General features: G+C 45.2%; 1 protein-coding gene across 1 annotated transcript in view; it reads right to left on the bottom strand.

The window, feature by feature from the left end:
- Prkce (protein kinase C epsilon) overlaps positions 1 to 13704 on the bottom strand; it is a 487170-nt gene that overhangs the window by 176571 nt on the left and 296895 nt on the right. The window contains exons 3-6 of the mRNA XM_027934598.2: positions 9229 to 9388; positions 6259 to 6293; positions 4914 to 4999; positions 1644 to 1773 (exon numbers count right to left, since the gene is read on the bottom strand). Of these exons, the coding sequence (XP_027790399.1) occupies positions 1644 to 1773; positions 4914 to 4999; positions 6259 to 6293; positions 9229 to 9388 (411 nt within the window). The remainder of the gene's footprint in view (positions 1 to 1643; positions 1774 to 4913; positions 5000 to 6258; positions 6294 to 9228; positions 9389 to 13704) is intronic.

Genomic DNA, 13704 nt, shown 5'->3' with positions numbered 1-13704 from the left:
CTAAATATTCTGAAACATTTCCCCCTCCATTCTTACTCTAACCTATTGCACATGGGCTTCCATCCCACTGACCAACTAAGACAGCTCTAGCTGAGGTCAGTGGTGACCTTCTCATTGTTATATCCAATCTCCTGTTTCACATCTTACCTTAGAAAACCTCTCAAGAGCACTTGGCATCCTTCACCACTTCCTTTTTAATGTTTTTTAAATATTCTGCACACTTTCGGTTTCTACCATGTTGCTGTTCCCTACTCCCCACCCCCATCTGTGAGGTCCTTCCCTCTCACGGGCTTTGCAGGTTCATCCTTGGATGCTGGCAACTGCCACCCCAGCTCCCCAAGGTGTTATCTTTGGCTCTTCTCTCCATCCACTCAAGCATTGGCCCCAAGGATGACATCTACTCAACAGCTGTAACTCCTACCAGATAGTGACAAATCCAAATCCCAATGCCCAGTCTAGACCTCTCTCCCAGGTTTCCATGAGAAAGAGCTAGACACCTCCATGTTGATTCCCACAGGCACCTCAAGTGACCACATCCCCAACCCATTCCACCATTTTGCCTCTAGCCTTGTCCTCCCTCATGCAGTCCCCATCTCTGTGAACACATCACGATCCTTGGTTGGATCTGGTCGCTCTGTCCAACAAATTACCCTTCTTCAAAAATCTTAAGTTATTCTCTTTATTCCACTGCCATCATTACTTCATTTTCAATTTTTATAATTTCTCACTGGGATCCTGTCAATGACTAATGTGTCCATGTCCTCAGTTTATTTCCTTATCCTTTACCTATTTTAAAAATCCTCCCACCTTGGGAATTTATGAATACATCCAGTACAAGCAATAAATACTACTTGAAAATAATCTCCATGCACTCTTCTTACCCAATGGTTCATGGTTGCTCACAGTCCAGCCTTACTATAGGCTAGTCCAGCTTATAAAACTGGATTCTTCATTCAGGTCCCCAGAGTATGTTCCCATATGATGTGCTGTTCCTTGTACCACCCAGTATACTCACTGGAGCAGACAGTTTACAGGAGGGACAGGAGGGACAGAGTGAGGAACCTGAGACTCGGGTCCAAGGATCAAGTCCCACTTCTGTTAAGCTGTGTAATGTGTCCAAATGACTTCATCTCTGAGCCTCAGTTTCCTCCCTGGGGACATGGGGAGACTATGATATATGTCCAGGCCTGTGAAGATGTCTCATGTGACAGCATTCTAGCCTGGCTCCTTCCAAGAGGGAGCTCATGAGAGAAAAGCCCAGGTCCTATCTATTTACTTACTTCACAGCCTAAGTCCAAAAGCATGTCTTCCTTCCTACCCCAGGATACCCCTTACATTACTTCTACACTTTTGTAGGCTTGTTCTATCCCCAGCTCAGTAACAGTCTGAGGTGGGTCACACCTTCATCCTCCACCATGTTTCCCTCTGTGTAGTCACAGGTGGCCTCTGCACAGAGTCATAACAGAGGTGCATGGTCAGCAACCAGGGCCAAAAAGGGCTTGTGCTCAGTGCTCCAGCCAAACCTGGGACTGGCTGTCCAGGCTCAGACAAAGTTTTTTTTTTTTTTTTTTTTTTTTTACAAACAGGAGAAAAAAGGGGACACCGACACATGGAGGGTGAGGGGAGGGCAGGGAGCAACTCACCTTTACACTGCAAACCCTGCCGCAAGAGGCCCCAGAGCAAGGACCCACAGTGGTCACAGAAGGTGGGGACTTTGTAGTTGTGGATCCCAAACTTGTGGGGCATGTTGACGCTGAACCGCTGTGAGCCCACCTGCAGGATGGCAAAGCACAGAGTCAGCCAGCTGCTTCCAGCTCCTCCAAGGCCCAGAGCCTCATCACTGGGACTCCCATGGAACTTCTTCCCCAGAAAGCATGTGCCACTGTAGGCTTGGCTCTGAGACACCAGATGAAGAAAGCCTCCTCTGGGCCCCGCCTTCACTCCTGATGGCCCCAGGTCCTCGCCTGCTGCACTGGCTGGCTTGGCAAGGCCCGGCCTGCTCCCCCACGCCTGCCCCACAGGACTTCAGGCCTTCCAAAGTCGCATCACATGGCAGTGGTGTGCCTCACACCTGAGCCACTTGAGGCAGCACCCTGTGCCTTCAGAACTGCTTTGCACACGGAGGCCTCACCCAGCACACGGGGCTTCTGGCAGCGCCAAGGTGGACACAAGGAACCTGTAAAGCACTGTGCAAACCAGCAGTGTCCTGGAAACCAGGGTCATTGTTAGAACAAGCGATAATTACATGAAGATGGACACTAAGACACTAAGGTATTGTGCTGACCACACACCAGGCACCATAGCTCAGTGAAATCTGACCACCACTCTCTGGGGTAGGACCATCATGACCCTGAGTTCACTGATGAGGAAATTAAGGCCCAGTGAGATTAAGAAACATGCTGATCAGCTGATAGGACAGGCTTCCATCCCCACACGCCCTGCATAAGACACAAAGAGGGTGAGCAGGACTCACAGAAAACAGAGGCAGAAAGAATTGTAAGATCGAAAGAGAGGAATAAAGTGACGAACACAGAGACAGTGCACTCCTTGGTTACACTGTAGAAGTGCAGGACGGGTGTGAGTCCTCAGCCTGACACAGCAGACACGAGACAGGGAAGGCGACTGGTCACGAGCTCAGGTGCAAAAGCCCCAAGAGGCCCATCAGCAGAGCACCTGCTGAGAGGAAGGAGGGCTGGCAGCATGGTGTTCGGAGCCGCACGTATTTGTGGTGCACATGTATACAGATGCATTGTACACAGGCATGGCACAGAAGGTGGCTGCACAAAGGAACTCAAAGGTCAGTCTCCATGGGTAGCACCTGGCAGAGGGCACAGTCACCACCCTGATGGGTCAGATACGCTGATGCTGAAGGACACTGGCTCCCGGAAACATATAATGGTGGCAGGTGGCAGGTGGCAGGTGCACCAGGACAGGCAATTGACCCCACCAAGAGCCCTACTTCCTCAGTCCCTGACAGTTTGGACACACACCAAATTTGGAGTCTCCAGAGCTCACTGGAGACTTTCCACCACTTCATCTATCAGGAAAGAGAGAAGGAAGAAGTAGGTCGCAGGTCAATTGGGTGCCATGCATTTCAAGTCACCATCTCGACCTGCATGACTCTCATGGGCCTTTTCACTCCACGGAAGCAAGGGAAAGCTTTAGAGCCTGCAGAGGTTCCTTGAGGATGAGACTTGATGGGCAGGACCTGATGGGCACTCCTGCCCCTGAGAACAGGACTCATGTGTTCTTTGCTTCTATGGACCTGGCACAATGCCTGCCATATAGGAAGTGCCCAATCGGTACCCAGTGGAATGTCTCCAGGAAGGAAGGAAGTCAGGCAGCAGGCAAGCCGTTTCCTTCTTCCATTTTCTTGCAAAAGCAATAAGAGCAACAATGCTCTTTGGTTTCTGACCATAGACCAGGAGTCAGGAAACCCAGGTGCTGTGCGTGCTCTTTTAACCAAACCAAGAGACTCTCTGAAAACAACTGTAGCACTCAGGGCTCTGTCTACCCTTCAGGGCACAGAAGACTCAGTGTCAGCCTTGCCACCTGCTGCTTTCCAAAGATGGCATGGAAGTAAAATAAGATGCAAGAAAAGAAATGTCTTATATGCAAAGATATTATTTGTTTGAATTATTATTTTGGGGGGGAAGGTACTGGGGATTGAACTCATGGGCACTCAACCACTGAGCCACATCCCCAGCCCTTTTTTGTATTTCATTTAGAGACAGGGTCTCACTGTGTTACTCAGCATCTCGCTTTTGCTAAGGCTGGCTTTGAACTCTGGATCCTTCTTCCTCAGCCTCCTGAGATTTGGGGATTACAGGCATGTGCCCTTGTACCTGGTTTTGAATTATTTTTAAGAAATATAGGTATAAAGGTCTCCATAATCACTCCTTTTGGAAGCCAAATTATAAGCCCACCTGATTCTAAACCCAGCTGATTATAAATCTACTCAGGGTCTTTCTCTGACCCTTGACTCCAGTGACCTATGATTATACAGTATGTATTTCACCCTGAATTAAAAGCACACCTTTGAAATCATCTGTTCTGAACACAGATAACACCTGTGCTTGCCCATAATCATACTTGTCACCTCCCTTTGGAGGGCTCGTTGAAAAATCATTCTTTCAGTTGCTCATTTAGGAGACACCTGGCTCCCTGTTGATTGTTCATGCTTCCTTATCCCTAGCCACCTCCCTAAAGCCAGTCTGACACCAGTTTCAAAGATCAAGACACAAACATAGTGCAGAGGTCAAGGGCTCAAACTCTAGAACAGACTACATGGATTTGAACACAGCTCTTTCACATACTGGCTGTGTGACTTGGGACAAGTTAATTTGACCTCTCTGTGTTTTCTTGTCTCTCTGCTCTAAGATGCAGATGAAAACACCTATGCCATTAAGGTTGTTGTGGGATTCAATAACATATGCCAAAGTACTTAAGTCAGGGCAAGCGTCTAGTGAATGCTGGTTACAATTATCAGCCTGGTTATTTCTGCCTCCTAAGTGTTCCTTGGGTGGTTCATTCCACTCCATTTCCCCATTCACCCCCTTAAAGATAAGCTTCTTGCTCCTGAGTTGTCTGTCTCTGTTCATTACCCGCGTGGAGTCTTGGGCACCTACTTCACTTGGCGATGCCTGTGTTCCACTGAGATAATGAAATGAAGGAATTCACATTTTCCTTGTGCACTTCGGCTCTGGAGTCTGCCTGCTCTTGCATCAGACCAACTGGGAGCTGTGCTCACTCCACGGCATGTGCCCAGCACTGGAAGACTCTAGACAATTCCCTTCATTTATGATCAACACAATGAAGGCAGCAGGATCTCAGAGAGATAAGGTTTTCTTGGGGACTGCATTGGAGGCAGCAAAGGGAAGAAAGCACAGAATTCCAATGTTCCAAATATTTACCTCATCGGGTGTTTCCTGTCTCTTTAATCCAGCGCACTTGGTGATTATGAGCTCATGGCATCGCTTGTGGACGACACAAGTGCAAACTGCAAACCAAAAAGAGATAGGAAGGCTGAGTGATGGCTGGAGAAGAAAGTCTTCATCCCAAGATGGAATCAGGGCTCCGGTGAGGGACAAGGAGAGCCATACTCCTTCTGCCACCAAGTCTTAATTTAATACTTAAAGCCCTCAATGCAGATATTTCCAAAAAATTTTGCCACCAAAGCCATAAAGGTTTCTTAAATGCCCTGGAGAAGAATGAAGCAGTCATGTTCAGGGGACACTGGCAGTTTCCGTGAGTTTTGAGAGGACTGGTCAACTTTCTCGCTGTGCATTGCTGAGGCTGGGGACCAGCTTCCTTCCCATCTCTCCTAGGGAGCCCTGTCCATTGAAGGTGTATTGTCTCCCATGTTCCAAAGTCGTGGCAGGGTGGCTGATGTGAGAAGGGGAACTCTAGCAAGTGGAATAGAAGTTCTTAGACTTTTCTTTTTTTTTTTTAACTGGGTTGTGTTCTTACACCCCAAACTTTAAATGTTCCACTTGTCAAGAAGTAGGTCTTTGTCTGTAAGGTCATGGGCAACTGGTGGCTGGAGAGGTAAGTAATTCTCTGTACACAAAAGACACGGCAGCCTCCAACAGAACCCACTCGAGCTTCCCTGAGGGGGGGGACCCAAGCTGGACACTGCTGGGCTCCCTGTTCCCACCACACAGAAGCTCAGCATGACCACCCTGCATTACCATGCTCCACATGTGTACAACTTAACCTTACTTTTGTCGTCAATTAACTGGAAAAAAAAATCTTCAATTCCTTCAAGTGAGCTTTAAAGTTTTTAGAGTTAACGATTCCACAGTAGACATAAAAAAGAGAATCGGCAAGAACCATTCAGAGATATTGACTCAAACAAGCAGGCGAGGGAGCTCCTTCAGGGAGAAAGAGAAGCACTCGCTGATAGGACACACAGACCCAGAGCAGGACAAGTGGGGTTTCCAAAGAGTCTCTAATTGAAGGATCATGTCTCACTGGGAAAGATCAAAGTGCTGCCTACTACCGCTGACACAAAATTCTGGAGAATTGGGAGCTTGCTGGAAGCCTGGCGGGTGGGAGTTACCTGAAAGGCACCTCCCATACTTGAAAGTGACCACGCAGGCACAAAGCTAGCAGGGTACTGCTTCCAGGAGAGGAAGGATAAGCATGCAAATGCTACAGAGTCCTAATGTCAATGACCTGGCACACACCTCCCACAAGTGAGAGTCATCTGAACCCAACGAGGGCCTCCAAAGATTTAGTTTATCAAAGACCTCTTACCTTGACATTGGTATCCCTGCTTTCCTATGACACCCCTGCAAAGAAGAAGACAATCCTTTAAGAAAACACAATTTTACAAAGGTCAAAAAATAAACACATACAGCCAGCTGACTGTGGCCACCACCCCTGTTGTATTAAGTGCCACAGAGCCAGCTGAGCTGTGCAATGTCACTCCTCCTCTCAGGGAGCCTCAAAATGCCTGCTGCCAGGGAGCCCCAGAGGGTAGCCCAACGCTTGCAGAAGGCGTCAGGTCTGTCAGCACTGGGGCTTGGATTCCTATACAGACAGCTGTGCCAGAGAGGGCAGCAGTGTTCTGGAAAGATACAAATGACCCTGCTTACTCTGGAAAGGCCTTGGACAGTTCAACACTCTCTTCTTCATGGATGAGATAAACATTCTCACCTTGCAGTGCCAGGACTCACTCTCTGATGGTGGAGAAGGGCTGTGGCTGGCAGACATTTCTTGAGCATCCCAGAGACTACCAAGGGTTACAGGCAGTCTATGGTCACATCTAATGCTTCAATCTATCATTTGGGTGAAGGCTAACATTAGATATCCCTTCCATGGCCAGAGGAGGGTCCCAGGGCAAGGTTGGAAGTCAACACAGAAACAGAACAATCAAACAACCTAGTCTTATTCCTGTCCTCAGTCTACCTGTAAGAGCTGGTCAGGGAGCCTCTTGCAGTTCCAGCTCAGCCCAGCAGGGGGAGCCAAAAGTCATTGGGGGCCACACCCCAGGAACCTAGGGCTATGATGTTCACCACAGGCTTAAGGGAGACCTGAACCCATGAGACTAACCACTTGATTCACATCTGAAATGCCAGCAGTGGAGCTCAGATGGTGAATGGGTGTGGGGAATGGGAAGTGTCACAGCTGGAAAGGCCACTGCTTCTGCTTCCGGCAGGTTTCCCCTGAGCTGTGTCATCTCAGCTGTCCACAACCACCTCAGTGACTGGTTCTGTTAACACCATGAGGTAAGACAAGAGACACACCCCAGGAACCAGGAGGGCCCCAGAGCCCAATTCAAATCTCCTCTACTAGGAAACTCAACTTCCCTTGCTCTGTCCAGCCTGGATCCATAGGTGTCCTCCACGTCACTACCAGCTTTGAAGACACTCAGAGAATTTTCCAGAAAGCCTGGTGGGATGTCATGGACAGCATCAGCCTTAAAGTCAGGCCAACCTGAATGGAACTGTGCCTCTGACACTCCCCGGCTAGAGGACATTGGACTAGTCTCTTCTCCATTTCTAAGTGTCAGCACTGTTAGCAGAGTTAACACTCCACAGTTCATAGGATAATGGGGAAATTTAATTAAATATTTCCAGTGCCTAAAAATAGGACCTGGTATGTGTAGACGTTCATTAAAATTCCTCCTCCAAGCCCAAGACCAGTGTTCCATATCCTCCTCCGCCACTCAAAAGGCCCATGGCCTCGTCCTCTCTGCCCATCAGAATCCTAAGTGTGAAGGGAGAAATGCCACCCCCCCCCACCCCCCCGAGGCAGCCTTCCCAGCCACTCGAAACACTGCTGCTGTGTTCTTGCTCCTTTTAGATCTCAACATCCTGGGAGCCACCGGGTTAGAAAGTTACTGAAAACTGCTTTCTATCACAGAGATCAGCAACCAGGTATTTTTTCATTTAATTATGGAAAAATTCAAATATATATTAAAGTAGAGCAATGGATATAAGGGGCCCTCACATACCCATTGCCCAGCTCCAACTACCAATCCAGGGCTGCTCCACTTCATCGCGACCCTAGCCCTTCTCCCCTCTTCCAGGGTAATTTTTTTTTAAACAAATTCCAGACATCATAGCTAATTTGTAAATAGTTCAGCTTGTCCCTCTAAAAGTCATGCTTTTCCTAAAAATATAACCATATTATCAATTATAAAATTTAACTCTTTAAATATGTTATGATCCTAAGCATAGAGGCCCCAAGAACCAGTTTCTTCTTTCCATTCACTCTTCCCAGGCACCCACATTTAACCACTGGAACAGACTTCTGTGATCAGATAAAGACATAACGCTGCTTATTTTCTATTTCATTTCTTTCAGTACACACAGTAGAATTTATTTTATCTGAAATTTATTATTTTTCAATTTCAGCGAGAGTTTGAAATCTCAGAAAGCCCTCTACAACCTATTTTATTAGAGGAAATTCTTGCTGTCATTATCAAATCCTTCAAGGGCCTGTCAGCTCTGCATTGTGATAAGATTCAAGGAAGGCAATGCTCTTTCCTTATCGAGATTATCTTTTAAACTTTAAAATCAGGATACTAAAACGATGTCAAAATTACCCTTGGAACCACCTCCCAACATTTATATTGTTCATACATAGACTTTTATTCAAGAAATCTCTTCTTCATTTCAAATTAAAATGCAATGGTTTTGTGTGGGAAAAAAATCATCACCTCATTCATTATTAACTTTTATAATAAAATATCATCATTTAATTATATTAGCACTTTTATGTGTGGCTGGGGTACTAAAGATAGAAAACGGGGCCTTATACATGTTAGGCAAGCACTCTACCACTGAGCTACATCCCCAGTCCTTTTTAATTTGAGATAGGGTCTCATTAAGTTGCCCAGGGTGGACTTGAACTTGCAATCCTCCTGCTTTAGGCTCCCTAGTAGCTAGGATTAAGGTTTACAGGTGTGTACTACGATTCCCACCATTACATCAGCATTTTCAGTACCAGGGATTAAACCCAGAGGTGCTTAACCACTAAGCCACATTCCCAGTCCTTTTTTATATTTTATTTAGAGTCAGGACCTCACTGAGTTGCTGAGGCTGGCTTTGAACTTGCAGTCCTCCTGCCTCAGCCTCCCAGCCACTAGGATTGTAGGAATGCACCACTGCACCTGGCTCGTCAGCACTTTTAAAAATGAAGTTTATGATCTCCCCCACATTCCCACCTTATTGCCACAGTGAACTCATATCTAGAGGATCCCAGGAGAGAGGGGCTTACCAGATGAAGTCTCTGCAGTGGGAGCAGTAGGTGGGCTGCCGAAGGTAGGTGGCCATGAACTTGTGGCCATTGACCTGGTGGACCCTGCGTCTGACAGCCCCTTGCCGCTTCCTTGGCCGCATACGCTCCCTGAACACACGCTCTTCATTGTCTTTAGGGGCTGGGGGAGGACAAGAGCAGAGAAGAAAACAGTGTGGGTTAGTGCATCTTAATACCGACCTCCTGCTGCTAGCCCACCCCTAGATGAGGAGGCAGCCATGGGTGGGAGGCAGTCTTTGAGCTTGCTGAAGGATTCGGGGCTTTGAGGGGTCTCACTGCTCAGCTGGATGGAGTGAGAGTACCCGACGGGTGGGAAGACCCAGAACACACATCTTCCCACTGTGTCCACTTGTGTCTTCAAGAGTCCACCCCAAACCAAATTCAGTTTTCAGTAAAGTGCCCAATTCCTGCACACACCAGCTGCACGTTTCAAGGGCCTGGGGTTAAAATGCTCAATGTTCAAATCTTAGCTCAACTTCTGAACTGTGTGACCTTGGACAGATTTTGTTTCCTCATCCAGAGCCTCTGTGGGCATCTCCCTCAATAAATCAGGACTACAGAGCTGACCACAGTGGGTGGTGGGCTGGGAGGAGCCAGCAGTGTGAATTCTCACTCACCTAACGGACTAGCCTGAGCAGCAGCTGCCTAAACAATCTGCCGTCTTCCTTTTCCCTTCTACTCAGACTAGGTCAAGTTATCCCTTTTTTTCCAAGATCAAAGGAGAAGGAAATATAACACTATGAAAGCAGATGCCTTCATAGTCTCGAGACCCATCACCTCACTGAAGATTCTTCCCTCACCTTGGTTACTCCAAGCCTAAGGATGCTTCGCAAGAGGAGTAACATGTGGCAACAAAAGTAATAATGATGATTGTTAGAAACTCCTTGTGTTGCCCCTAAATTCATATGTTGAAGCCTTAATCCCCAGTGTTATGGTATTTGGAAATGGGCCCTTGGGTAATTAGGGTTAGATGAAGTCATCAGGGTGGGATCCTCCCAAGGTGGGATAAGTATCCAAGAGGGAGAAACCAAGTGAGTTGCTCTCTGCCACATGAGCATGCAGTGAGACAGGAAGAGGGTCCTCACTGGACCTCATCTCAGGCTTCCAGCCTCTAGAACTGGGAGAAACAAATGTCTTAGGCTGAGCTAAGGCAGTGGAGATAGCTAAGAGGCCACTAGGCTTCCTCTGGCAGGTGCTGTGCTAAGTGCTAAGTGTCCTCATACCATCTCCATGTTACAGGAGTGCCCACTGAGGAGGAGGGAGGGACTGTCCACTCCAGTTAGCATGCCTTTTAATTGAGAAGGAAATAGAAGAAAGTAGACCAGAGTCCACAGAGTCCTCTCTACCACATTCCTCTAAACCCAGAAGCACACAGGGCCCTGCCACCCACAGTCTGGGAAGGAAGCAGCCACCATAATGTGAAGGAAGAAGACACCGGGTTCCTCAGCCTGAACAGCTCTACTGGGCCCCAGAATGCATCACCAGAAGCAGATCTCTATAGCATTTCAAAACACAGCTTCTGCTATCCCACAGTGTGGGGATTTATTTCTGGGCTCTCCTATTCTGTTTTCTCAGTTCATATGTCTGTTTTTTATTATTGATAATATTAATTATTACTGATAATATTATCATCATCATCATTATTATTTTATTATTGATAATATTAATTATTAATTATTAATAATATTGATAATATTTTATGCCAGTAAACTATTGTTTTCATTACTGAAGTTTTGTAATAATTTCAAAAACCGGGAGTGTGATACCTCTTGCTTTGTTCTTCTTGCTCAGAATTTCTATGGCTACCCAATCTTTAGGGGTTCTGTATTAATTTTAAGACTCATTTATTTGTTTCTGAAAGAAAAATGGTTTTGAGATTCAGATGGGAATAACACTTGATTTGTAGATCACTTTGGGAAATATGGGCAATATCAACAATATATTAATATTGACTCTTTTATTTATTTATTTTTAAAATACATTTATTTTAATTATTTATTTTTATGTGGTGCTGAGGGTTGAACCCAGGGCCTCACCCGTGCTAGGCAAGTGCTCTATCACTGAGCCACAACCCCAGCCCCAATATTGACTCTTTTAAACCATGAAGAGTTGATTGATCTTCAACAGGGATGCCAAGAATTTACAATGGAGAAAGGATAATCTCTTCAATTAATGGTGCTGGACAAAAATGGACATCCACTTGCAAAAAATGTGAATGTGGACACCTCCCATACCATACTCAAACATCAGCTCAAAATGGATCAAAAATTTAAAGACCCCAAATTATAAGGCTCAGAGGAAACATGGGAAATGCTTGTTGGCATTGGTCTTGGCAATGATTTCTTGGATATAACACCAAAAAGCTAAGAAAAGCAAAATCAAACAAATAAAAATCAAATGCAGTGCCCATTGTAAGAGTAATATATCAAGTGTGAGTGAATAAGTATGCAAATATACATTTGCACGTATGAACAACATATTATATATTATGTATATATAATATACGTAATATACGTATATTATATATACGTAATGTACACAATACCATATACTGATTGATAATATAGCATATATTACACTTAATATATATGACATATAGTTTGCTGAACTATCCAAGACATAGTGACACTTCACCCCTAAATACTTCAACCTTTACCTCCTAAGAACAAAGACATTCTCCTACATAAGCACAATATCAAAATAAAGAAAACAACTCTAATACGACATATCTAGTATGTAGTTCATATTTAAGTTTCCCCAATTGTTCCCAAAATATCCTTCACAGTTTTTTTTTTCTTTTCTTTTCATCCAGGAGCTCATTGGAGGTCTTGCCTTACACTTGGCTGCCAGATCTCTTTTGTCTCCTTAGTCTGGAACAATTTCTCTTCTTTCTTTCTATGATACATTCATGGTGTATCCAGGGTGTTGTGTTACAGAATGTTGCACAACATGAACTTGTTTGATTGTTTCTTCCCAATTAGTTTCAGAGTAAATGGAAAGAATACCACACAGGTCTACGTATCAGCAAGTCCAAATGTATCCCTCAGGATCTATACAGATAACCATGTCAATGACATGAACATGAAATGAATGGAAGGAGAAATGTAAAATATTCACTCTTATCAGGAGTTTTAAAAATGCAAAGCAGAACAGCTTTGACATAAGGCGGACGTAACATTTAATACCTAATAAAGAAACACATTTGTTTAAAAATGATATTTTCCGCTATTGGCAAGTTACCAGGAAACTCATCTATTCTTTCACTGCTGGAGGCATTGCCAGTTGACATACATTTTCAGAAAACAATATTACAGTACATAGCCAACAGTACAAAGAGATTCACATCCTTTGATCTGAAAATTCCTTAGGAATTAACTCTAAGTAAATAATTAAATAGAAACTAAAAGCTGTATATTCATAACTTGTAGACATTTCCCACTGCATAGCTATATTAACCAGCAAATAGAAATTTAAAAAAAAAATGCCGGGCAGGGTAGCACCTGCCTGTAAACCCAGTGACTCAAGAGACTGAGGTGGAAGGATGGCAAGTTCAAGGCCAGCCTCGGCAACTTGGCAAGATCCTGGGAAACTTAGTGAGACTCTGTCTCAAAATGAAAAAAAAAAGGGGGGGGGCAGAGATATAGTGGTAAAGTGCACCTGGGTTCAATCCCCAGTATCAAATAGATAAATAAATAGAAATAAATTGTTAAAAGTTGGGTAAGTGGGCCAGGCAAGGTAGTATACACCTATAATCCCAGCAGCTCAAGAGGCTGAGGCAGGAGGATGGAAAGTTCTCACCTCAGTGAGATATCCTGTCTCTAAATAAAATACAAAATAGGGCTGGGGTGTGGCTCAGTGGTCAAGCACCCCAGAGTTCAGTCCCGGTACCCCCCCCCAAAAAAAAAAATTCGGAGAGTGGTCTAATGACATAATTATATTACATTTACAACGAGTTTAAGATTGAGATAAGACCAGAGAAACATGGGGAAATATGGAACAAAACCGTGAAAGCAGAACAAACAATAAACCAATCCCAAATGACACATCTATGGGTCGAAGCTAATATTAAAAAAAAAATTAAGCCATACTAGGATGATGGGATTATGTATTTTCTTATTTTTAAGAATGTTCTCCAGTGCTCTCCGGTGATGTTTTAAAGCTTTCTCTCCATCTGAAGTCAAAGGCAATGCTGTGGGGGACTCCCCAGCATGAAGAGGCGTGGAGGGCACCAGAGGTTGCCATGGAGAACAGGACATATGACAAACTTCATCAGCTCTCCAACTGCCCGTGGATCTAAACTGAGTGAACAGCCAGGCTCAAGGGGCAGCCAGAGTGTCCAGACCTGTCCCCTACACTTCTGACTCACTCTGGATGGAGGGTGCTCCTGGCTGTCACTGGAGGCACTCAGCCATGCGCAGCTGGGGTGACTGTTCCTTT

This window comes from Marmota flaviventris, chromosome 14 (assembly GCF_047511675.1).
Source record: "Marmota flaviventris isolate mMarFla1 chromosome 14, mMarFla1.hap1, whole genome shotgun sequence".
NCBI classification, from domain to species: Eukaryota; Metazoa; Chordata; class Mammalia; order Rodentia; family Sciuridae; genus Marmota; species Marmota flaviventris.
This window is presented reverse-complemented; position numbering and strand designations above follow the sequence as displayed.